The sequence below is a fragment of the Aulonocara stuartgranti genome (assembly GCF_965226115.1).
Source record: "Aulonocara stuartgranti genome assembly, chromosome: 7".
NCBI lineage: Eukaryota > Metazoa > Chordata > Actinopteri > Cichliformes > Cichlidae > Aulonocara > Aulonocara stuartgranti.
The window spans coordinates 4,587,708-4,614,276 of record NC_138945.1 but is presented as its reverse complement, the minus strand read 5'-3'; the positions used below and the strand labels follow the sequence as shown (position 1 = coordinate 4,614,276).

At 41.1% G+C, this 26,569-nt stretch overlaps 3 protein-coding genes across 5 annotated transcripts; 2 read left to right on the top strand and 1 right to left on the bottom strand.

Moving 5' to 3' along the window:
* The first annotated feature begins 832 nt into the window (after positions 1-832).
* LOC309711560 (olfactomedin-4-like) lies at positions 833-3,530 on the top strand. The gene is made up of 7 exons (XM_082541957.1): positions 833-973; positions 1,097-1,219; positions 1,288-1,506; positions 1,603-1,756; positions 1,874-2,101; positions 2,649-2,817; positions 2,897-3,530. The coding sequence occupies exons 1-7, from the start codon at positions 920-922 to the stop codon at positions 3,330-3,332; spliced, it is 1,383 nt and encodes a 460-aa protein (XP_082398083.1). The 5' UTR covers positions 833-919; the 3' UTR covers positions 3,333-3,530.
* Positions 3,531-7,480: 3,950 nt separating this feature from the next.
* Positions 7,481-25,433, top strand: LOC309711552 (olfactomedin-4-like). 3 transcript variants are annotated; one of them, XM_082541947.1, is made up of 9 exons: positions 21,575-21,707; positions 22,199-22,287; positions 22,580-22,705; positions 22,791-22,907; positions 22,972-23,190; positions 23,434-23,587; positions 23,681-23,908; positions 24,511-24,679; positions 24,812-25,433. In XM_082541947.1, exons 3-9 carry the CDS (start codon positions 22,580-22,582, stop codon positions 25,245-25,247), a joined length of 1,449 nt encoding a protein of 482 aa, XP_082398073.1. In that variant the 5' UTR covers positions 21,575-21,707; positions 22,199-22,287; the 3' UTR covers positions 25,248-25,433. The 3 variants fall into 3 exon arrangements, with proteins under 3 accessions (XP_082398074.1, XP_082398073.1, XP_082398075.1); XM_082541948.1 differs by lacking the exons at positions 21,575-21,707; positions 22,199-22,287 and adding an exon at positions 7,481-7,498; XM_082541949.1 differs by lacking the exon at positions 22,199-22,287 and having other exon boundaries at positions 21,702-21,707.
* LOC309711558 (olfactomedin-like) lies at positions 9,043-14,024 on the bottom strand. Its single transcript, XM_082541955.1, has 5 exons — positions 13,785-14,024; positions 13,516-13,674; positions 12,660-12,872; positions 12,391-12,523; positions 9,043-11,781 (listed from the first exon to the last, which is right to left on the bottom strand). Exons 1-5 carry the CDS (start codon positions 13,821-13,823, stop codon positions 10,934-10,936), a joined length of 1,392 nt encoding a protein of 463 aa, XP_082398081.1. The 5' UTR covers positions 13,824-14,024; the 3' UTR covers positions 9,043-10,933.
* Positions 25,434-26,569: the final 1,136 nt, after the last annotated feature.

The window sequence follows — 26,569 nt, the reverse complement described above, 5'->3', positions numbered from 1 at the left end:
CTGTCTGGGACGAGAAGAAAGTCTGCACTAGACTGTACATTTACATGTGATACGGTTAAAAGAGCTTACTGTGCACCAAAATGCGGTAGTGGCTAACACACTGCATGAATAACAGAGCCCAAAATTAAATATTAAATTTCAAATAGTGCAATTGGACACATCGTGGCTGCTTTGTGGCTATTTTTTGCATTTCATGCAAAAGGGTCACTTTCTGTTCCTGAATCAATTTCATGAAAAAAAAATTAAAATAGATGTATTAGTCACTGTTCTCAGCTTCACAACATAGACCATGGGTTTAACAGTGATTCAGAGGCAACATTATGACATTGTATTATTTAGCATAAACTTTACCACATGTAGGATATAATATCACATACACAGTGTATTGTTGTGTGGTAGTTTCCAAATTTTTACTTTCACAGCCTTTGATAATCCACATTATTGATTAAATTGATATATGATAAAATGTGCATGCCCTCCAACTGCTAGTGCTGATGAGTTGAAATAATAAAAAAAAAAAGAGAGAAAACATTTCTTTTAAAAAGAGTTTGTAGTTTAAAAAATTGTAAAAACAGTGACAGAAGTCTGTGTTCCAGATTTTTTTTTAACAGAGTTTTAGGTTTCAGTACTTTAATTCTTATTTGGTACTTTATTAAATGTGAGATATTTATTTTGTACAGCCGAAGATGCTTTTACTGTCATTTCCCATGATTGGGTGCAAATTCTCTGTGTTGCTGTAATCCAAATCAGAAAATAGAGAAAACAAAGTGATACATAATCTACAAACACACCCACATCCAATTCCTCACATCCACAGGATAATGGGAGTGTTCGCAAATTAGAGGGTGCTGCTGCAGTCCCAGTGCCACAATCAAACACTTTAGAGAGAGTTTTCTTCAGCTCTGCTCTCTGATTCACCATGAAGCTGTACGTGATTATTCCACTGTGTGCTCTGCTCACATTCACCCAGCAGGTAAGAAATACTGAAGACTTCATTTCAATGGGTAAATATCCATTTTGAATAAAGCGACAAATACCAAATACCACTAAATGTGATGTTCTGCTTATTTCACTTGAAAATACATTTAAATTTCAGGCTCCTCCACGAGAAAAGTGTGCATGCGAGCTGAATAACTCAGAGAAGGCATTCCCTCATGAAAAACTCAGGATAGTTGAAACCAACGTATCAGACTGCAACAGCAACATCACCCCGCAGAAGGTAACTAGTCTTTTAAAGCTCTCATGCTGTGTGTCTCCATTCCTGCTTAATCACTGCTGCCTCTGCAGACTGTGGAGCTGGAGAGTCTGCTGCTGGGGTTGGAGCGTCGTCTTTCCCAGCTGAACAAAGACGTGCTGATCCTTGAGAAGGAGGATGACGGAGAGCTGTATGGAGTTCTCAGCTTGTATGTTATAGAGAATGAAATGACTGAGATCAAGCAGCTGATTGACAAGCTCAACAGCACCACCCAGCAACACCAGATCCTCACTGCTAACGCCACTGAACAGGTAGATTCACAACCACATGCTGCAAAACACTGACATCACTGTATCTTTGTCCCTCACTCTGTTTACGATCTTGTAAACAATCAAAATTTGTCTCAGCTGGGGAACTTTAAAGCAGAGATGCAAGAGCTGGAGAAGTTCGACACCATGCAGGTGATAAAGGGACAACAAGTCAACTCTGCTCTGAAGGCAGATCTATTCAAGTGCAACAAAAAAATGAACACTACCGTCACACCCACCGAGCCCCCACAGGGTGAGTTTGTTCTTTTTTTTTTTGTGTTTGTTTGTTTATTTCTCTTCTGGTGGCAGTGGGAGTCTGTTCTTAGGGGATTGGAGCAGTTAATAATCCTTTTTATTTTTATCCCATCAGGTACCTGTCAACGCAGCCGGCTTCTGAATGTCACTGGACCAAGGGTCTACACAGCAGGAGAATATCCTGGCTCGTACGCTTACGGAGCCTGGGGTCGTGATCCCAGACCAGAGGAAGGCAAAGAGAGCTGGTACTGGCTGGTGATGATGACTTCGAGTAACAGATACTCCAACTATGTTCGTTTTTACAGCAGTCTGAGTTCTCTCATCATTGGAGTGAGCGTCCCAGGTAAGGAACTCCTCTCTTCTTGTTGTTTTTTTCCCTCCCACATAATGCAAAAAAACCCTTACTGTTTTTACTGGGATCACTCTGAAGTTGGTAATAAAGTAGCTTATTACATTGTTTGAATTTTCAAAGATGAAATAATTAACCCTAGAGGTTTGCTGTACTTTGGGTTACTGAAGGTGTTTGGAAAGGACCATGTACAGTGAGTTTGTTAGGTAACTACCTAACTGTACCTAAAATCGAGTTATGCAACCCTTTATAAAAGTGGCTTTAACATTTGGTAGCAAGTTATACTGATACCAAGTATCAGTATTACGTGTTTTCAACAAGCAGCCCTTGTTCCAGTGCTGGTCCTGTACAGGTGCATAGACAGTTCTGCATTGGTTCCCAGCCCATGTTATCCTGGAGTGTTTTTACTAAATAATACTCACCTGCCATAGTTCTTAAGAACAATGTTTTGCAGTTTGTCTTAATTACTGATACATTTTTGTGAAGCAAATTATAGTTTTAAACTATTAACATATGTTTATTCCTTCTTTTTCATCTTCAGGTAACGTCCAGATCCACTCCTCAAACCCAACTACCAACACTATCCAGGGTCCAAATAATGTTCTGTATGGAGGGGCTTTGTACTACAACTGTTACAACCAAGATTATGTTTGTCGATTTAATCTCACCACTAAAAGTGTCACAACCTTACAACTACCAAAAGGCACCAGGTTTGTCTTGGACCTCATTACTGGATGAAATGCTGAATAACTATGACAGAAACTTTCACTGCTATCCTCTGTTAACCAGGTACAACTCAAAAGGTAACTTCTGCCATCTTGAGGAATGCTACCCATACACTGACCTGGACCTGGCAACAGATGAGTCTGGTGTCTGGGTGGTCTACACCACCACTCAGGACTTTGGCAACTTGGTTCTCTCCAAGCTAGAGGAGGGTGAAACACCAGTGCTTGGAAAGACCTGGCGCACTTCAGTCTACAAACAGTCAGTGACCAACACCTTCATAGCGTGTGGCGTTCTCTATGCGACACGTTACATTAACAGGGAGGTCGAGGAGATCTTTTACTCATTCAACACCGTGACGGGACAGGAGAAGTTCAACATTGGCATCTTCATGAACAAAATGTCTCCCAACATTCAAAGCCTAAATTACAGCCCTGTGGACCAGATGCTGCATGCTTACTGTGACTCCAACATGGTTTCCTACAAGGTGTTGTTTGGGTAAATTGATGTTGTTGTTTCATTTCTGCAAAATTGATTGATTTCTATAAAAGTCTGAAATTCAAATAGGTGCTCGAGTAAAACATGGTATAGCCAACACCGTTTTTCCTCAAGATGTTTCATGTTTAATGCATCACATTTCATAAACAATGTATTTCTCCATTAAGCTAATTCAACCAGTGCAAATAAAAGGTTCATCTTTGCCTTGTACTCTCTTTATTTAATAAAATCAATAATTTCCAGTGTAGTGGTTTTAATGTTCAGAGTCAGTCTAACTATGTTATTATATCTTTTTTTATGTAAACATACAAATGTCATATTCTCATAAAAGTCACAAGATTGTTGTTTTGAGATTTGTGGAGAAATCCTTGCAGTGACATTAGAGTAGCAGTTATCTAAATAAGTAAATTAAATTCAAACAGATTGTCAACTTGTTAGTACAACGTATTTACTGAAAGAAATCTCCGTCTGTGGATCGGGTTTCCTCCGAGGCGTGAGCACCTATCAGCAGAGATTGTCCATAACCTATAGAACTCAAAGAAATATTCTCAAGTAACAGTCAAATATGCCATTCAGCGTGTTAGTTACGACGTCGGGAGCAACTGGGAGAACAAAACGACACAGAAACTGTACGGGTTGCTTTCCCAAAATCAACTCAAAGGTTTATTCATCTTACAACAGTATATATAGAGGAAAAAGGTTCGTGTGTCAACAGATTCTCAGTTCAAACCGGTACAGACCAAATAAGGGAACGTCTTCCTGCCTTGTGAGCAAAGAAGTATCCTTTGTGTAGTTTATCAGTTCAGCTACAATTTATGATTATCCCAGCAAAATACACTCCTAGACATAGAATACAGAGTTCTTTCATTAGTGAATTCTGAAACGAACCACCTGGCCTTTAACAAGCTCCTTTCTAAGAGATAAGGAAGGGAGGATGGGAGTAAGGAAGTGATCTCTGTGGTGTTTTCAACCTTGAGGTACCATCCTGTGATTCTTACACATTAATTCTTAGGTTACAGAGAAAGAGAAAAACAACTAGTAAATGGGCCTTATTGAGTAACAGTTTTCCTGTATAATATCACTATAAAACAATATCCTGTAAATGCTACCATGGTATCAAAATATCACAACAGTTCCCTCCTTTTATCATGAAATGATAACATAGTATAAAGACAGAATGTAATAACATAATCTAAAGACAAATCATAAATGTGAAATAACCTAAATATATAAGAAAAAACACAGTTCTTCAGTCGTCTCCTGGCCTGGTCCCAGGTTCGAGAGACATAGAATAAGCGCTGTATGATGACAATGGGCATTTCATTTTCTCCATTATCAGGATGGAATGAGTCTAGCTTTATCAGATTAGACATCATGTGGTACTCTCGGCTTTCTGTTCCTGCTGGATGTTCGAGTACCTTGTTGTGGCTCTTTCAGGCGCTGTGTGTTAATCAGTGATTGCGTGTGTGTAGGTGTATTAGATCCGGGCGCTGGCTCGCCGGAGACGTCGTCTGCTTGATCCGACGCCTGAGATGGTCTGGTTGGGCTGGTCTTAACCCTGCTGGCATGAATCCACTGAGGTTGTCCGTCTGTGAGGATGCTGGTTCTCGTCACTGCCAGTACAGTCTGGGGGCTGGAAAACGCGGCCTCCCCGAGTGTCCTTGGTTTTAGCAACTTCACCAACACCGCGTCTCCTGGCCTCCACTGATGAGTTGGAGCTGTGGAGGGGAGAGGCTGAGAGAGACAAACTTTCTGATAGTTATTATTCAGTGTTTCTACCAGATTGTGAACATAGTCGGACAATGCAGTGTCTATGTCCCCTTCCAATAGCGGTGCCCCTCTGGAAGCTGACCATGGTGTTGGAAACGGTCTTCCCATGATTATTTCAAATGGAGATAATTTGGTTGCTGCGGATGGAGTCATTCTAATTTTACAGAGGACTTGAGGAAGTAATTTGACCCAGGTCATTCCTGTTTCTATCATTGCTTTAGTCAGGCGATTTTTTATGGTCCTATTCATTCTTTCTACAACTCCTGAACTCTGAGGGTGGTATGGCACATGATATTTCCAGTCTATTCCTAGAGTTTTAGCACACTTTTGAATTACTTCTGATGTGAATGAAGGTCCTCTATCACTGTTAATTTGGTGAGGTATCCCGAATCTGGGTATTATTTCATTGCTCAACTTTTGACAGACTACTTCTGCAGTTTCTTTTGATGTTGGATAAGCTTCTACCCATTTACTAAATTGATCCACTATTACCAGTAAGTACTTGATGCTTCCTTGTGCTGGCATGTGTGTAAAATCAATTTGTAATGTATGAAATGGAAAATCTGGTTGTGGTAAATGCTGATGTTTTGCTTTTGGTCTCCCTACATTAGTTCGTGCACATGTTAGGCAGGTTGCTAATATGCTTTTTACTGCATGCAATGTTTTTTTCAATTACAAATCTTGATTTTATTGCATCTATTACCCCACTTTGTCCGACATGACTCACACCGTGAAAATGTCGGATAAGGACTGGCAGCAGGGAAGATGGGAGGGCAATCAAACCCTCAAGATTTTTGTATAAGCCATCTCTGTCATCTAAGGTACAGTCATTATTCTCCCAATAGGTGTAATCAGATGCAGAGGCCTGCTCTTGTATGAATTTTAAATCAACATTTGTGTCTAAATAGTCTGGGAGTGTAACAAGTGGCAGCTGTAGGGGCACAGATAATACTTCCTGCGGAGGTGGGAGCTGTAATGCAGCTGCAGCCTTGGCTGTCACGTCTGCTAGGGCATTATCTGTTGCTTCATCTGTGTCAGCTGTACTGTGTCCTCTCGTTTTCACAACTGCAACGGCCGATGGTAGTTGTATAGCCTGCAAAAGTCTTTGCACAAGATCAGAATTAGCGATCGGTTTTCCGTCAGCCGATCTAAATCCTCTTTGTCTCCACAATGTGCCAAAGTCGTGTACGATGCCAAACGCATAGCGGCTGTCTGTGTAAATTGTCACACGCTTATCCACATGTAGCTCACAGGCGCGTATTAAAGCCATGAGCTCTACTTTTTGTGCTGAGTGAAATGGTAATGAGTGAGCCTCTAGTATGATGTCAGGCAATGTCACCACTGAATAGCCACAAAGAAATGAGTTGTCATTCGGCCTTGAACAGGACCCGTCCACATAAACCGTGGCTGAGTCTGGGATAGGTGTTTGCTCTAGATCTGGACGTGGTGCTGTGGATTCCTGTATGCGTGTCATGCAGTCATGAACGTCAAGCCTGTCTGAGCCATCCTGGTAGTGGCATCTGTACACGTGTTTGACACAGTGTGTGACGTGGAGTACCGGACAAAAAGATGTTGATTTCATTCTCTGCTGAGGCGTCCAGCTGACACAGAGGCTGTTCCTTCTCCATGATGTCGGTGCATAGGGCTGAAAAAACATAAGCTGTTATCAGTGTCAGCAAACATTTCACCCTTTGTGTTAAATGAAATACACAAATTCATTTTTGCTCTGGGTGTCTGCGGCTGCTGGAAAACGGAGCCAAATTTGCACCTCTAGCTTGTCTACCTTGTGGATTAAAATTCACTGGCCTTCAGTTTTACAAGCTTTAAGAAAGCATCTTTACTCAGTTCGTAGAGATTATCAGTAGCTGTCACTTTTAGCAACTGAGAGCATTCAGGGTGGATATTGTTCAAAAAGGTAGTAATGAAAATCTGATCATTTCCATCCTCTGGCATGCATGCCTCATTAGCCCAACAGTGCATAAAGCGTTTTATGAATACTAGGATAGATTCATCAGGCTTCTGTTTACACATTGTTACTGCATTTAAGTCAATTTTGTCTCTGGACATTGTTAACAGGAATCTCTTTAGATTCCTGAAGAAACCGGTGATTTTGTCATCATCTACCCACAAGAACTCTGCAGTTGTGGATGCTTTATCATGCTTTGGATCTAATTCACCTATCTCTCCTATGAGTTGTGACTCGGTTACTCCAGGAATGCATTGACACAATATGTACCTGTAATCCGGACCACCCAAGTGGTGATACCTGGTACTTCTCTGTAATGCAAAGACAAAGGCTGTAGGATTTTTAAGAGGATCAGGAAGCTCTTTAATAGTTACCACTAATTCTGAGATTTTAGGGGGCTGAATACAACACTGATCTCCTATTATCATAAAGGGGTAAGTGTCATTGACGTCACTAGATTTTAATTCTGATTGTTTGCGAGTGTTGGTGTAAGGACCTTTGTCATTCTGGCTTTGTTTTTCCTTTTTTCCTTTTAGATAAGTCTTTATTAAAGTTCTGGTAATAGGTATTTCTTTAGCTACCTCTAAACCTCTAGCCACGATATCGTGGCGTTTCATGTGGGTGTCAATTATGGACACTGCCTGATGCAAAAGTTTTTCTTCACAGTCGTCTAAATTGCTTTTCATAAGTTCCTCACATTCTTCTTTCAAAAGTTTTTCTCTTTTCCTATGTTCTGCTAATTCTTCCTCGCGGCGTATATATTGATTTTCCTGGTCCTGTTCAAGGAGATGGCTAAGATTCGTTGCATCTGATTCAGGTTTTTTGTCACTTTCTTTTAAGCTGGTTAGATCAGAATGTTGACGTTGTGTGCGTGCAGCTGCTACAGCGACTATTAATTTGGTCTCATCTTCGTAAGGGGGTGGGGCCGTAGGCAGAACGGCTGGACATGCAAGACTAGCTTTTCCTGTGGTAGATTTATTTTCTATGCTAGAGCCTGCACTAGTTTTATTTGATGTTAAAGCATCTATACCTGGTTCCGGTCCCTTTTTCCATAGTGGTAATATTCGATGTATCACGTCACGACATTCTATCATATATTTTCTACAGGATTTTTTAAGCAGACTACTTTTCTTATCGCAAATGATATTCAACATTTCTACTGACCTGTTTTCTGGCGATAATCGTTCGGGATAGGGCTCCGGAAATAAATTAGAATGCATTGAACTTACAGTTCTTAAGTTGTAGACAAAGTCAGTCACGTAAGCACTTCCACATGTTCTGGATACGTAATCATGAAAGTCTTCACCGATTCACGGACGTGGATTACACGTGACCGGAAGTGGGAGTCGTACTGAGCCGTTATTTGTGACTTTATATTTTATTTTATTTTGTTTTGCAGTTAATTTCGATTTTTTTTTCGGACCTGTCTGAGGTCTTTGAATTATTCTGACCCATGTTCAGTGATTTCCAGAGGGGTTTACACGCTTGAAGGATTTATGTTAGTATTTTTGCTGAGGCAAAGTTGAGGTTACTTTCGATTTTATTGCTAGCAATTTTCGTTTTCAAAACAACAGGCAACCTCCTGTATCTCTCTGCTTTTAATTTACTTTAATCGGGGCTAAGGAAGTCGTCAGTGTACCCCATTTATCTGGGCCACTAAGGAAAACTTCGTCAGTATATCCCGTTTCTCTATGAATCACTGAGAAAGGTATAATACAGTCTTATAAATAAAAAAAAAAGACACGTATTTACCTTCGTCAGCAAATCCCACTTCTGACACCAAATTGAAAGAAATCTCCGTCCCGGGTTTCTCCGTGGATCGGGTTTCCTCCGAGGCGTGAGCACCTATCAGCAGAGATTGTCCATAACCTATAGAACTCAAAGAAATATTCTCAAGTAACAGTCAAATATGCCATTCAGCGTGTTAGTTACGACGTCGGGAGCAACTGGGAGAACAAAACGACACAGAAACTGTACGGTTTATTCGTACAAAGGTTTATTCATCTTACAACAGTATATATAGAGGAAAAAGGTTCGTGTGTCAACAGATTCTCAGTTCAAACCGGTACAGACCAAATAAGGGAACGTCTTCCTGCCTTGTGAGCAAAGAAGTATCCTTTGTGTAGTTTATCAGTTCAGCTACAATTTATGATTATCCCAGCAAAATACACTCCTAGACATAGAATACAGAGTTCTTTCATTAGTGAATTCTGAAACGAACCACCTGGCCTTTAACAAGCTCCTTTCTAAGAGATAAGGAAGGGAGGATGGGAGTAAGGAAGTGATCTCTGTGGTGTTTTCAACCTTGAGGTACCATCCTGTGATTCTTACACATTAATTCTTAGGTTACAGAGAAAGAGAAAAACAACTAGTAAATGGGCCTTATTGAGTAACAGTTTTCCTGTATAATATCACTATAAAACAATATCCTGTTAATGCTACCATGGTATCAAAATATCACAACATTTACTAGCTTTTTTTTAATATGCAGTGTTGGGCAAGTTACTTTAAGTAATTAATTATAGTTACTTCTTCAAAAAGTAACTGAGTTAGTAACTGAGTTACAAGATTCTAAAAGTAATTAATTACTTGAAAAGTAACTATTGCCTTACTGGGCCTGGACCCCAGAGGGTTAAACATTTTTTTAACCCTCTGGGGTCCAGGGTATAATTGGACATTTTTAACTACTTTTGATGTTTCCTCTACATTTCACCTTTAAAAACTATTTTTGTTTGGTATCATTGTTTTCAGCACGACCTCACGTGTCTGAATTTATAGTTATGTTTTCATTTTGATATACTGTATTAACAAAAAACATAAAATGTGAGTAGAAAAAGTTTTTTTAATTTAATTTAATTTTTTGCAGTGCATTTACAATGACTGAAATTTACAATGGATAACATTTTCGTTTCTCCTTCAAGTATCAGATAAAATGTTACACATTTATGGTTCATAATACAAGTGCACAAATCAATGCCTGAGAACCTTAATCGAATGAACAATTTTTGTAAAGAAAAGAGAGTCAAAATGTGTCAATAATAATCTGACTGACTGATAAAGTTTCTCAAAAAGATTATACACGTGTCTCTACAATTTACTGAATCATAGAGTACACTGCACTTAATTTTTCACATTGATTATATATTTTGTTAAATAAGTGACATGATGAAATATGTCATGTTTTCATCTGAGTTTGTATTTAAATAATTTTCTTTTAAGGTTCCAATGATTTTTGTTAATATTTGCTAATATGCAAAACCCTAAATTTGAAATAGTGTTTACTTTCTCATTTACATTACATAGTTTCTGCAACACCAAAACCCTAAATTTGAATTCAGTTCAGTTTTATTTATATAGCACTAAGTCACAACAACACTTCCCTCAAGGCATTTTATATTGTAAAAACCCTATAATAATATAAAAAAACAGAGAAAACCCAACAATCATATCACTCCAATGAGCAAGTGATTTGACGACAGTGGTAAGGAAAAACTCCTTTTTAACAGGAAGGAACCTCCAGCAGAACCAGGACAGGAGAGGGACGTCCATGTGCAGCAATGGAAGCAGATATGGAAGATAAAGTCCAAAGCAGCCCCCATGGTAGAGGAAGCATCAAGAGTTGTAGCCCCATAACAGCTAAAATATTAACGTGTACCCTCAAGCTAGGCCTAGATAGATAGATAGATGGATAGATGGATAGATAGATAGATAGATAGATAGATAGATAGATAGATAGATAGATAGATAGATTTTTTTAATTTTTTACAGCATACATGACATATTTGTGATATTTGTATTGCTTGCATAAAATAGTCCTCAAACTGAACTTTAAATCATTGCTTTTTTCTAACTGTTTAACAAGCTTTAGATCAGAAGTAAACCTGGTAGGCCAGCAAGTATCCATCGTTGTACATGTAGATCTGCTTGTTGGTGGGATTGTAGCTTAGACTAGCCACTGCTTTAGCTACCTTCTCCAGTGGTATTGCTAGTGAGTTGTCTTCTTTGCCTGTGGCTGTGTCGAAGGCGTAGAACACCTCCTCCCGGTACTCATTAACGTAACGAGTCGCATACATCACACCGCACACCATGAAGGCGTTACTTACTGCCTTCTTGAACAACCTCGTTTCCCACGTCTGTGTCACGTTGAGACTCTTCACCTCGCTGTCCCAAACTAAGCGGCTGATCACGAGGTTACCATGGTTACCTATAGTGGCATAGAGAGCCCACAGTCCTGTTTCATCTGCCTCTACATCAACATCACTATTGAGCCGGCAATCGTAGTAACAATAGGGGAACTTGTTGTTGAAACCCACACCGGTGCCTGGAAGAGTCACCCGTTTGACCTCGTTGGTCTCCAGGTCATACCGGCAAATGTCTGCAGAGCGGTAGCAGTGATAATACAGAGCCTCGCCATACAGGACGGCGTTCGGACCTTCATTTGTGCTGGGATGACTGTAAGATGAAGCAAAGGTAAATTCTCTGTGGTTTGTTGAGGCCATGAGGTCTTCATAGGTTTGGTAAAGGCGCACAGTGTTGCCCCAGATGTGGCTGCTGAGCAGAGGTTGAACCCAGTAACTGTTCTTCTGCCCCTCGCTCTCTTTCTGGGCTTGTTTTCCCCACGAACCAGAGATATAGCTCTTACCATGAGGACTGACTTTAGCTGTGATAGGGTCACTGATGTTGGTGATCAGACCTCTGAGGCAGTGCCTGTCATGACCTGGAAAGGCAGAAAGATCAGGAGGTTTCTGAAGGAGATAATAAGATACAGTCAATCATTGTCACCTATCGGGATCATTTATTTATGATCCCGTGAGAGTGTCTGTTTGGCTCAAATATTATTTTCAGACAGGATCAGGGAAAATAAGCTAGTTCTTGTAGTTCTTGAGTGACACGACTTTGTACTGGGTCTTCTTCACCATTCCTTGTGCATAGGTAGAATCAAAATACAAAGAAAGTCCAATACCCCAATCACTGAGAAATACTGTGTTCAGGAATAATTGATTATTACAAATTAATTGATAATTGTCTCTCACTGACAATCCCACACACCCACAATTTTTTCATATCATAGTGAGGACATCTAATTGACATAATGCTTTCCCCAGCCACCTAGTCTAAACCTAACCATCAAAAATAATGCCTAACCCTAACCCTGTTGTAACCCTGACACTAAAATCACATTTTGAGCCTCAAACTCGTGTGAACGGGCATTTCGTCCGCATAAGTATAGCAGCATGTTAATTTTCTGTCCTCACAAAGATATCTAAACATGTACACCACACACACACACACACACATACACACACACACACACACACACACATACCTCTGAAGTCTTTGGGGATTGACTTGCAGGTCTCCACATTATTCTTTAGGTAGCGCAGTTTCTCCTTCACAGTCTTCATGTTAAGCGTGTCTATTGTTTGCATCTTGTTTACATGTTTATGTAGTCTATCAGCCTATCAGAAATGGATATAATATTATTCTATTGATAATTCTGTTACATCACAACAGGTCACATGTGACCTGACATAGTATAACATTAAATCTTTTCTTTCTGTTGTTTTTTGCTGCCATTTGCTATTTTAGCTCTACCTCTTTGGAGAGTTTCTGTGTCTCGGAGTTGTTAAGCTGGCTGTGGACCACATCGATGTCCACCTGTAACTGGCTGAGCTCCTGGCCCAGCTGGCGCAGGGACAGTTCTGTATACAGGCCCCTGAAATGCAGGTAGTTGTAGGGCTCCAGCCGAGCAGTAAAGTTGGAAAACTGATCCTGGATCAGTGGAAGACGTTGGCTGGAGAACGTCAGCTGCAAGAAATGCAGACAAAAAAAATCCTGTGATATTCTGATCCCAGACTGAAGTTGAAATATTATCTGGCAGACAATAACATAAAATTAATGGTAACAGGAAATCAATTCTGTGGGTATTTCAGTGTTTTTGCTTTTTAAACTTTTTTAAAGTATTTAATATCAAATATTGAAATGGTTATGAAAAGTGATTATTTTACATTATATTATTTTACTGTGCATACTTTCTCATATCATATCAAATTTCAGTATAAGAGTATAATAAACGAGGAGGTACTTATAGAAAAGAGATTCCAAAAGGCCAATGTGGAATATAACTGAAAAATAAAACACCGTGGACCCCGGCTGTGTATTTAAATCCCAACTGATAATGTAAGTTTAACAAGACAAACAAGCCATAGGTTTTCTAGTTTTCAATATGAATCCTACAAATCTTTTTGTTGTTCAAAAATAAATCTGTTGAAGGTGGCAGAGGAATGATATGAAAATATAAACTTCAGTAACACATACATTTAAAAATTACATACCAATATATAGTATATGTGATAATAAAAAAATTATAAATAATGAAGCAATAATATTGCAATTGGTACTTATGCTTAAGTAGCAGAGGTGAGTAAAATAATGCTACATGAGTTCTTACCTCTTCTTGTAGGTTATTCAGAGATCCTTCACAGGTGTGAACTTCCTCCAACACGTACTTAAACTTCTGAGCAGGGAACAGCCACATGGTGGAGTTTAGCTGGCACACACATGCATTTGCCTTCTTGTAGCCCGACACTCGCTGACTCCGGCTGTCAGCCTGATTGTGGGTACAGCAGGTTAAATCCTGAGGAACTGTTCACGGGCTACTCAAATAACTTTTTCTCCTAAAATACTATATTAAATCATTAGCTTTGAAGTGTAACTTACCGTGGATGACAGCAGTAGCAATAGAAGTATCTGCAGCATGTTTAGCTGGAAAAACTGAGACTGGACCAACAAAGATGCACACACACACACACACAGTGCTCTTCTGTTTTCTCTAATAAACTCACTGACAACAAACACACAGCCTGCTGGCCTGTTTCCTGTCACTGATGGGTTGCGTCACAGACTTAAAAGCAATTGGATGACACAACTAAAAGCATCTAGCTGGACTTCTGTAGGACCCCTCCCACTTCCTTCATGTATTGTTAATTTATCAGCTCTCATTTCCAAATGTTTTCATTCCTTCCTAACAGGATTATTTCCTACTTTATTAATTTTTTTAATTATTATAGATTTTTGTATTTTTTTTTTTACTAAAACATGACCAAAACAATTAATCAACAAAATCTTAATATCGTAATACAACTACAGAACTGCGTATCTATGTAATATAAGTACTAAATACTGCTGGCAGATGTTATACATTTACTTTAACGTTAAAATGTTAAAACCTGTAGCCAATGGAAACGACGCTTTTAGCATATTGTAACAAATTAATCTGATTTTTGCAAGGGTGAACTTAGATAAAAGTGATACACTCTTAGAAACTAAATAACAAGAGACACTTTTTAAATTCTATCACCTTTTTTATGTTAAACTATTTTTATCAGTTCTGAATAAAAAAGTAAAAAATTAAGCCCTTCTAATCTCTGTTACGTACCCTAAAAGGTAGGTATTTACATTGACATATTAATATGTAATGAAAAGTAGCAACTTCTAAACATGTACTTGCTTAGCAACGAAACCTTATACGTTATCATAAATCATCATTGGAAACTTGGAGACTGTTAAAAGAGCACAATAAATGATTTACTGTAAGATGTTGCATGCATAACACAAACCACAGAATTTTAAAAAAAATCTAATTATTATTGCGGTCTGACTCAAAGTGGACACTTTCAGTTCCTGAAACTTTACCATTACAGGATCTACAACTAAGATTCAGCATGTATGACTCTCTAAATCTTCAAAATAGATGCACGTATTAGTCACTGTCTGCCTTTATGTGCACTGTTAAAAAAAACATCTTAAAAAAATCGGTAATATTCCGGCAGCTGGGGCGACAAAATACTACCGTAAAATAACAGAAAATAACTTCCTCATAAAAATATGCTTATTTCCAGTAATGACAATACAGTTTGTTGCGCTAATTTTACATAGGGATCTTGCCTTTCCAAGTGCTTTTAGACATTAAATTAGGAACATTTTGACGTGATTAAACAATGAAATTATCTATAACTAGAAAAAAAAAAACAAATCTTAAAAAAACAGCAATATTCCGACAGCTGGTGCACCAAAATACTACCAGAAAATAACAGAAAATAACTTTCTGAAGAAATTACCTATAAACAAGGTCAATGAATGTGGCAATATGAATCATAATACGTAAATGTACAGAAATATACAGTTAACAGTTGGTTTAAATAATAATGGATATGATGCCCTGGGACAGACTGACAGGGGCGAGGCTGCCATATTGCACCATCGGCCCCTCTGGCCATCACCAGTAGGCGGTAGGTGAAGAGTCTTGACACAATACCGAGAGTGTCCGAGCTGGGGCTCAAACCGGCAACCTTCTGACCACAAGGCAAACTGCCAACTCTTGAGCCACAATTGCCCTAAATAGCAATGATAATAATACTTATGTGACGTAACACAAGCTTATAGGAATCATGTTATATACTTTTCCATAGCATTACATTTGAATTCAACGATTCAATCTTTCAAATAACGGACAGATATTTGTGAAATCATGATACATTTGTGAATGTATTTTAACAATCTAAATATACATATGTACAGACAGATACATTTAATAATCATGAAAATCATGTTTTATTACATTACAGTGATTTAACGTTAATTTACATTTGAAATGCGAAATCACAGTCTATTTACGTAACTTTAATGATATTCTACAAGAACAGAACAAAACTGTAAAATGCACAGTAAAATACTTTTATATTAGGATATTCCTACAGTACACCGATACCCGCGACCTTGTGGTTGCTAGTTCACATTCATTGGCCGATGCTTAGTGTCATGTTATTATGTGTCCCAACATCCAATGGCATGTCACATTGTTTTCATGGCCACACCCTCACCCCAGGTGCAGTGGCCTATTTCTGTTCAGGAATGTTGTGAATACTTTGAGATTCATATTAATTGCAATTCCTACCTCTACATTAGTGATGCGCGAATCATGAACGAATCGTTCAATACTCGACAATCACTTTACTGACTAATGAATCATGATTCACAAGCCCAACTGACTCACTGACTCATCCCTGTTGCTGTTAGCAGCAATGTATCTAGGTTATAATTAAAGTTGTGGAGAAAAACACAACATCCAGTATCATAACAAAAAAATTTCTGCTCTGAACTGGAAGAAAAAACCCTGAGTAGAAGCTCACATCAAGAGCTTGTGCTGAATTGTAAGCGTAAGCGAATCACTCAGGACTCGCTCACCCCCTCCCTCCTGTGCTGAATCATAGAGCGAACGATTCATTCACTCATTAACCCCCTCCCTCCTGTGCTGAATCGTAAGCGAATCACTCAGGACTCACTCACCTCCTCCCTCCTGGCTCACAGCTTCTTCTTCCTCTTGGTTGGCAACCAATGTTAAGGCACATTACCTCCCCCTGGCTCACAGCTCAGTGAACATTTAGATGAGAAAATATATATTTAACACATTTAAGGAAAATACTAATAAAATAAAAAATAAAAATATATTAAAATAAAATAAAAATAAATAAATGTTTATTAAGCAATTTTGATAGGAAATTGCTTAATTTTAGAAATGTTTTTGCTCTTTTTTGCTCTATAAAATAGTTGTTTTCTTTTAGAATCATTCATCTTCACATTTTTTGCACTCTCTGGTCGACTGACTCAGTGAATCAAATGACTCCAAAAAATCCGATTCACTTTGGTGAGTGACTCATTAAAACTCGATTCTGTTAGGTGACGGCTGTGTGCGGACAGGGATAGGACCCAAGGTGCAGACTCCGGAGACAGAACTTAAACCAAAACAGCTTTAATGCTGAACGCAAACATCACATAAAGAACGCTGCAGTCCCAAAAACAGAGCAAAGGACTGCAGTGGAGTGAGTCTAACGTCCGGCGTCACATAATCTTTCTTCCTCCGCCGCTTAACCCTCTTGTCGGACTGGTAATCCAGGGGTGAAGGCGGAGGTATAGCGACTGGAGAGATTGAGCACGTGCTCAACCTGATCGCCCGAGGCATAGGCGCTGGCTCGGCCGTAGCCATGGCAGTTTGGAGGCTGCGGGGCCCTCCCAAACCCAAACGTGACCCATAGAAGGGTGACTGGAGCTCCTGGGCATGCCTAGCCTCCTGCCTCACGCTCTCCTTGAGGAAGGCAGAAACTGCGGGTCGCCGATACCACACGGAGTCTGCTGGGTCCATGTTCTGGTCACGATCTTCTGTTAGGTTACGGCTGTGTGCGGACAGGGATAGGACCCAAGGTGCAGACTCCGGAGACAGAACTTAAACCAAAACAGCTTTAATGCTGAACACAAACATCACATAACTAGAAAAAAAACTCAAAATAAACTAACACCGGTGGATGGGCAAAACACACAGCAAAATAAACGGTAGATCGCGACACGGACACAGAGAAACACAGGGCTTAAATACAAAGAGGGAGCAATCAGGGAATGAATAACAGGAGGGAAACACAGCTGGGGCAAATCAGAACTGACGAGACCAAAGGAAGCGTAAAGTGAACACACTGAGATAAGACAGAGACCGTCAAAGTAAAACAGGAAACACATAACACAGACTCACATGCAGGCACTACAGAGGGAACAGAGACGTGGGACCAGGGCAGACACAAACACTGACTGAACACGGGGATATAGGAACTAAGGATACACAGAGACGCAAACTAGACAAGGGGATACAGGTGATAGGGGAGACAGAGCAACTAAAGAAGACAGAGACATAAGCCATAAGACAGAACTCAAAGAAACCAAAGACTAGAAAGTATAAATAATATAATAAACTCAAAAACCCTGGGTCAACGACCCAGGCATCCTGACAGTACCCCACCCTTAAGGGCTGGCTTCCAGACAGCCCAAACCAAAACACCAAAACAAAAAAAACATAAACAACCCAACCAGGGTGGGCGGCAGTGGAAACAGGATGGAGGGCTCGAAACAAAACCAAACAAGGAGCCAGAAACAAAAAAAGAACAAACAATGGAGCTCGGAAAGCAACAGAACAAAACACAGGAACAATGTCCAAAACAACAAGGCCCAGGCAACAGTCTCGAAAAAGTTCAGGGGGCCGGCCTGGAGGCTGACGGCACAACAGTCCAAACCCGGGCAGGTCAGGGGGGCGGCCCGGAGGCTGATGGTCCAAGAGCCCAGAAAACAGGTCAGGAGGCCGGCCAGACGGGAGGCACCGGCGGCGACGGAGCAGATCAGGAGGCCGGCCGGGCGGGAGGCACCGGCGGCGACGGAGCAGATCAGGAGGCCGGCCGGGCGGGTGGCACTGGTGGCGACGTAGTTCAGGGGGCCGTCCATGACGGCGGCGTAGTTCAGGGGGCCGTCCATGACGGCGGCGTAGGTCAAGGAGCCGGCCATGATGGCAACGACGTGCAGGACGAGCAGGCCGGACAGGACGTGCAGGACGAGCAGGACCAGACGGCATGGGGACCCCAGGCGCAGACGAAGCTGAACACTCGGAGGCCGGACCAGGCGGAGCTGCAGAGGCTGGGGCCGGACCAGACGGAGCTGCAGACTCGGAGGCCGGTGGTGGCTGAACGGCCTCGCCAGAACCATCAGCAGACACTGGGACGTGCTGACTGGGTCCTCCCAAACCCCCAGCTGACGAGGCAAGTGGCTGAACGGGCCTCTCGGACCCTCCAGCGGAGACGGGTGGCTGAACGGGCCCCTCGGACCCTCCAGCGGAGACGGGTGGCTGAACGGGCCTCTTGGACCCTCCAGCGGAGACGGGTGGCTGAACGGGCCCCTCGGACCCTCCAGCAGGAAGAAACAGCTGAAGCGGTTCCTCGGACCCTCCAGCAGGAAGAGACAGTTGAAGCGGTTCCTCGGACCCTCCAGCGGAGACGGGTGGCTGAACGGGCCCCTCGGATCCTCCAGCAGAGACAGGAGGCTGAACTGGCCCCTTGGATCTTCCAGCAGGAAGAGACGGCTGAAGCAGTTCCTCGGACCCTCCAGCGGAGACAGGTGGCTGAACGGGCCCCTCGGACCCTCCAGCGGAGACAGGAAGCTGAACGGGCCCCTCGGACCCTCCAGCGGAGTCAGGAGGCTGAACGGGCCCCTCGGATCCTCCAGCAGGAAGAGACGGCTGAAGCGGTTCCTCGGACCCTCCAGCAGAGACAGGTGGCTGAGCAAACAACTGAGGCGGTAACTGAGCAGGTGACTGAGCCGATAGGTGAGCTAATGTCTGAGCTATGGAGAGAAGTTTAATATGTATCGACTGTTGTAAAGATGGTAGTAATGGTGGGTAAGGCGGTGGATTAGCAGTAAGCTGAGCTAGTTCCCCTGAGCCTCCAGAACCTGAAGAAAACTGCTGGACGGGCTCACCTGAGCCTCCAGCGAGGTCAGAAACAGGTGCGGGTACCTGCTGAACACCAGCCACTCCCACCCGAGGAGAAGGTACGGGTGCCGGAGCTAACTGGTTCCCGGTCATCCTCACCCTGGGAGCCGGGACAGGCACCGTCAACGGCTGGGCAGCTGCTGTCCCCACCCGAGGAGCTGGTACGGGTGCAGCGACAGGCAGAGGCTCAGCCAGCCTAGACACCAGAGCAGGGACCAGCTGGACCTCAGCCTCCCTCACCTGAAACACTGAAACAGGTGCAGGGGGATGCTGGGCCCGAGCTGCCCTGGGAGCAGGAACACAATGGTGCGAAGGAGCAGGCTCAGCAAACACAGACTCCTCTAAAATGTTTTTTAGCTTCCTACCACCACCACGTCTAACAGTCTTAATAGTCTCAGTCTTAGCAGTGTTCATATGATTGTTTTTTTCCAGCTCAGAGGAACGAAAGCAATCATAACTCACCACCGGGAGTTGCTCTGCAGAAAAAGAGTGGTGACGGTGTGAGCGTCGCCTCCTCCGGGAAGTGGGGAGTGGCAAACTGGGCTGTAAATCCTCCAAAGGACCGGGCTGCGATGAGGAATCAGAGAGTTTATGAAGCTCAGAACGCTGCAGTCCCAAAAACAGAGCAAAGGACTGCAGTGGAGTGAGTCTAACGTCCGGCGTCACATAATCTTTCTTCCTCCGCCGCTTAACCCTCTTGTCGGACTGGTAATCCAGGGGTGAAGGCAGAGGTATAGCGACTGGAGAGAAGGAGCACGTGCTCAACCTGATCGCCCGAGGCATAGGCGCTGGCTCGGCCGTAGCCATGGCAGTTTGGAGGCTGCGGGGCCCTCCCAAACCCAAACGTGACCCATAGAAGGGTGACTGGAGCTCCTGGGCATGCCTAGCCTCCTGCCTCACGCTCTCCTTGAGGAAGGCAGAAACTGCGGGTCGCCGATACCACACGGAGTCTGCTGGGTCCATGTTCTGGTCACGATCTTCTGTTAGGTTACGGCTGTGTGCGGACAGGGATAGGACCCAAGGTGCAGACTCCGGAGACAGAACTTAAACCAAAACAGCTTTAATGCTGAACACAAACATCACATAACTAGAAAAAAACTCAAAATAAACTAACACCGGTGGATGGGCAAAACACACAGCAAAATAAACGGTAGATCGCGACACGGACACAGAGAAACACAGGGCTTAAATACAAAGAGGGAGCAATCAGGGAATGAATAACAGGAGGGAAACACAGCTGGGGCAAATCAGAACTGACGAGACAAAAGGAAGCGTAAACTGAACACACTGAGATAAGACAGAGACCTTCAAAGTAAAACAGGAAACACATAACACAGACTCACATGCAGGCACTACAGAGGGAACAGAGACGTGGGACCAGGGCAGACACAAACACTGACTGAACACGGGGGGGGATATAGGAACTAAGGATACACAGAGACGCAAACTAGACAAGGGGATACAGGTGATAGGGGAGACAGAGCAACTAAAGAAGACAGAGACATAAACCATAAGACAGAACTCAAAGAAACCAAAGACTAGAAAGTATAAATAATATAATAAACTCAAAAACCCTGGGTCAACGACCCAGGCATCCTGACAGATTCAGTAAAAAGAATCAAATTTACCATCACTACTCTACATTTATTTTTTAAAATATATAATTAGCACAGCGTGGCCGTGCAATGTTTTATATGTTTTTTTTAGTTTTTATTCCTATTAATTATATTTTCACTTGTTACCTCTGAATTATTGAAATTACTCTTTTAATTATTGATTATTCTCATTAATTTTCAATCATTTTATATATTTTTCCATAGTATTACATTTGAATTTAACAGATCATTCTCTCACATAACAGACAAATATTTGGGAAATTATGATACATTTCTGAATGTATTTTTACAATTGAAATATGCATATGTACAAAAAATATATTTAAAAAACAAGTAAATTGTGTTTTACTATATTTTCAGTACACTGCTACATTCTTGTCTGAAAAGATCTTAAAGGTTTATTTTGTCACGCAGAAAGTAGTAATAAGAGTAATATTAAAACTAAGGAGCTGCCACGATTGTTGGAAACTGGAATTGGCGGGGCCGCACTATGAGTTCTGGGATAGGTTGGGCCACGAAGGATACACCCGAAATGAAGGACACATCTGTCGGCCGCATTTGTAGTATCCTTCGAATTGGGACAGCCTTTGTCCCCTGGCTGTGCCTTAATTGGTCTACAAATGCAGCAGGATGCAGCCTAGGAATTGAGACACGGCGATAGCGTCGGTATGTTACGTTTTGGGAAGAGAATGTGTTGCTTTAAAATCTTTCAGTTTTTCTCCAGTTGACTCATTTCTGTTTGCTGGTTTTTGTCAATAATTATAAAAGACAACATATGAGAATGGAGACCTCAAACGTTTACCAGATATGTTTATCGATATTTCATATATAAAAAAGGAAAAACATGATACATTTTTTCAAAACTATACAAATTGTTTTCCTCACATCCTAAATGTTATTGGGTGGTGAGTTAATCAACCCATAAAAATACATTACAATTCAAATCAGTTAAATTAAACTGAACTGAGCAAGCGTACAGGATATCACCAATTCCAGTTGTGTAGCACGAGTAACGATAACAACTGCACAATTTGAACACTTAACAGGCACAAAAACATAGCATGGATAGCAACCTCTAGAGTTAAAAATTAATTGTGAATGGTATAATTGGACATGACATGATTTTTCTTTCTGTGGTATTTTTTGCACTCATGTAGAATTTTCACTTCCTGTTCCTGAAACCTGTTACTACATCTTCCATTGAGAGAAGCTGCATATGAAATGTCCTTAAAATCCTCAAAAAAAGGTGCATGAATCAGTTGTTTGGATTATCTTTGTATATTCCACGTATTCCAAGTTTTATTATCAGATGCACAGGAATGTGCTTATTCAGTTAAGGTGTAATAGTTTTCTGCATTTTTTTATTGTTGCTTTTATTCCACTGTGTTGCAGTATCTGTAGTAACAGTGTGTTTTTCTTTTTTCCTCTTTGTGGCTATTGTTTCTTGTTTAAGTTGTTCTCTTTCTCTCTTTGTGTCGTGCTTTCTCTCGCTTTCGTTCTGTGTCTGTGATTGTCAACATTTTTTATTTCTTCTCTAGATGTTCGCACGATTCCTCACAAGTTTGATGTTGCTGCTTCAGTCAGACACAAAATTTTCTCTCTGGTCCAACATGAGGCTGGATGTGATCATTCCACTGTGTGCTCTGCTCACCGTCACCAAGCAGGTAAGAAACACTGAAGCCTCAGGTTATATAGAAATCTTTTTAAAACTTTAGTACAATTCATAATACACCACCCTTACATTTTCAGGAGCATACAGAGTGTACATGCGAGCTGAATAACTCAGAGAGAATATTCCCCCATGAAAAACTCAGAAAAGTTGAAAGCAGTACATCAGACTGCAAAAGCAACATCATCCCACAGAAGGTAAGTTACCCTGCGACTCATAGTGTCATACTGTTTGTTTGTTTAACCACTGCTGTCTCTGCAGTCTGTGGAGCTGAAGAGTCTACTGCAGGGGTTGGAGCAACGTCTTACCCAGCTGAGCAAAGATGTGCTGATCCTGGAAAAGGAGGATGACAGAGGGCTGTATGGAGTTCTCAGCCTGTATCTTATAGAGAATGAAATGAATGAGATCAAGCAGCTGATTGACAAGCTCAACAGCACCACCCAGGAACACCAGATCCTCACTGCTAGCGCCACTCGCCAGGTACATTCACAACCACATGCTGCAAAACGCTGACATCACCCTGAAGTGTACATCTACTATTGTGTTTTCACTATTCGATATTATAGATGGTGTTAACAGAACAGTGACATTTAATTCTGTTAAACATATTCTGTATATTCATTGTTTTGAGTGCCCTTTTGTTGATTTGTGGAGTATCAAGCCATGTTAAGAAATACATTTTTCTCTGTTTGGCTCCACATTTGAATGTCTTCTTTCTCTCAGCTGGAGATCATGAAAACAGAAATGAAAGCGCTGGAGAAGTTCGACACCATGCAGGTGATAAAGGGACGACAAACCATCGAGGTTCTGAGGACAGACCTGGACAGTTGCAAAAAGGAAGTGAAGGCACTCACCCAGCTTCCACAGCTTCCACAGGGTGAGTTATGCCTCACTTGCGATTGTTAAGAGGTTGAAACCTCTATAGGACTAGTATGGCTCACAGTTAATACACACTTTAATTTTCCTTCAGGTACTTGTCCTCGCAGCCGGCTTGTTAGTGTTACCGGGCCAGTGTTCTACACAGAAGGAGAGTATCCTGGCTTGTATTCTTATGGAGCCTGGGGCTGTGATCCCAAACCAGAGAAAGGGAAAGAGAACTGGTATTGGTTGGTGATGATGACTTCCAACAACAGATACTCCAACTACATTCGTTTTTACTCCAGCCTGAACTCTCTCATTAGGGGGGTGAGTGCCCCAGGTAAGGAACTACTGTGTAGTGTCAAACGTGCCAGTCGTCCCTTTGAAGTGGCCGATGACAGGATCGAATTCCTTTGAAAATTTTTAAAGACAATGAAGACCTATTTTCCTTTAACTTGTGTTACTGAAAATAAATGAGAATGACAGTGACTGCAGAGCTTCACAAATGTTGAAGTCCGGTGATACAGATCATTAGAAAGTTAACATGCACTGAAATTTTACAACAACAACAACAAAAAAAAACTGACTAAAGTAGCATCGGGTGCAGATTCTAGCAAATATTACGTTTAAATAAACTGTGAATATTCTTTGAAATAAATTGTAAAATGTTTGCAAGAAAGAAATAACTTCACCTGCACTGGAAGACTTCCTAGGAGATATTCTAGTAAATAGTTCTCATAAGAGAATAATATAAGTCATTACCTGATAAAGTTCTATTAAAGAATGTTATGTATTGATGCTTTACTAACTGTGCATATTTTAATGTGTCATACTGTGTAGATCTAAACTGCTTATTCGTTCTCTAAAAACACAACCAATGATACTTAAATTTGAGTTTCCCCATCACACTGCTTCTTCTCCTTTCACTTCTTTTTCTGCCAGGAAATGTCTATATCCACACCTCTAACCCAACTACCAACACCATCCAGGGTCCAAATAATGTTCTGTATGGAGGGGCTTTGTATTACAACTGTTACAACCGAGATGCTGTTTGTCGTTTCAACCTCACCACCAAACACGTTACTACCTTAGAACTACACCAAGGCACTAGGTTTTTTTCCACAACTTTTTTTTGAGCTCATTACTGCAAGAATATGAAACATAACTATGATGGAAACATTCATTTATGAATAAGAGTTGCTTTTTAAGTGTAAAACATTCACTGTTGTCCTCTGTTAACCAGATATAACTCAAAGGCTAACTTCTGCCACCTTGAGGAGTGTTACCCATACACTGATCTGGATCTTGCAACAGATGAATCTGGTGTCTGGGTGGTCTTCACCACCTCCCTGGACTTTGGCAACATGATCCTGTCCAAGGTGGAGGAGGGTGAACCACCTGCACTTGGAAAGACCTGGCAAACGTCAGTGTACAAGCAGGCGGTGACCAACACCTTCATGGCCTGCGGTGTTCTCTACGCCACACGTTACGTCAACCAAGAGCTCGAGGAGATCTTTTACTCATTCAATACCGTGACGGGGAAGGAGCGGTTCAACCTAGGCATCTTCATCAGCAAGATTTCTCCCAACATTCAAGCCCTGAACTACAGCCCTGTGGACCAGACACTACATGTCTACTCTGACTCCAACATGGTTTACTATAAAGTGATTTTTGAGTAAATTCATAAAAGATTCGATTCAAATAACTGCTCCAGTAAAATAAATATTTATGAAGGTCAGAAAAAAGGGCTGAAAAACCTTCATATATGGGGTAACTTTTAAGGTTAATTTTCATAGTAATGGTCAGTGTTTAATAATTTGCTAATTTTATTAGTTAGTTTGCTAATTTTTTTGTTTTTGTCTTTTACTGGCTTAAGAGATTTTTTAATGACATCTTTAACTGACTTTATATAAAAGTAAAAAAAAAAATTCTAATAGAGTCAATATTTTTGTGTTTGAGGTGACAAATACTTTTGTGTTTTTGCCCCCTAACATTCTAATGAATTACATTAAACCATTTGCTGAAATGCAATATTGCCAAATTTATCTAAGCTGTATTTGATTTAAACCAGGGGTCTCATAACCCCAGGCTTTGAGGGCCGGTGTCCTGCAGGTTGTAGATCTCACCGTGGGTCAACACACCTGAAATAGTTCATTACCAGGCCTCTGGAGAACTTCAAGACATGCTGAGGAGGTAATTTAGCCATTTAAATCAGCTTTGTTGGATCAAGGACACATCTAAAATCTGAGTTGTGAAGTCCGAGACCCCTGCTTTAAACTACTTATTTTGTTACAGCTGTTACAAAATGAATAACTGATCCTTTACCCTCTAAAGTCTAAATCATGTTTGGCGCTGACCACAACAATGGCCCCAAGGCCTAAGAAAAGAGCACTTCTTTGGAAAACATGTTATGAGCTGTGCAGTAGATGTTAGTTTAAATGACCATTTGTGTTGTCCTCTAATTGCCAAGACCTAAGTGAACTACTTTTGAACCAGAACACAAATTAAATCTTCTAATGCACATCTCTACAGCAAATTAATCAAGTTTAACATTTCCAATTCAAAATGAAAATATGAACAAAGCATATTGATTATCAAGTCTAAGCATGACTAAGTTTAAGCCCATTCTTTTCTTTTAGTGCTTATATTCCACTAAAGTATATCAGTGACCAACTCAGACTTCATTTGAAAATCTAAAAGAAACCTTTTAATTTCTAAAAATGTGTTTGCAATACTTTAAAACATAATCAAACTCTGTGCTAAAGGTATTACCGGAAACTTGGTGTATGTAAAGCAGTTAAAGAGCTTAGAACACAATAAATTCAACCATTGCTAAGACATTGCATGCATAACACAAACCACAATATAAAAATAAAAAATTATTATTGCAGTCTGAGTGCAAAGTGGGCACTTTCTGTTCCTAAAACTTCACTGTTACAGGATCTACAACAAAAATTCTGCATGTAAATGCAGAATTTACATGCAGAAGGGTACATATTAG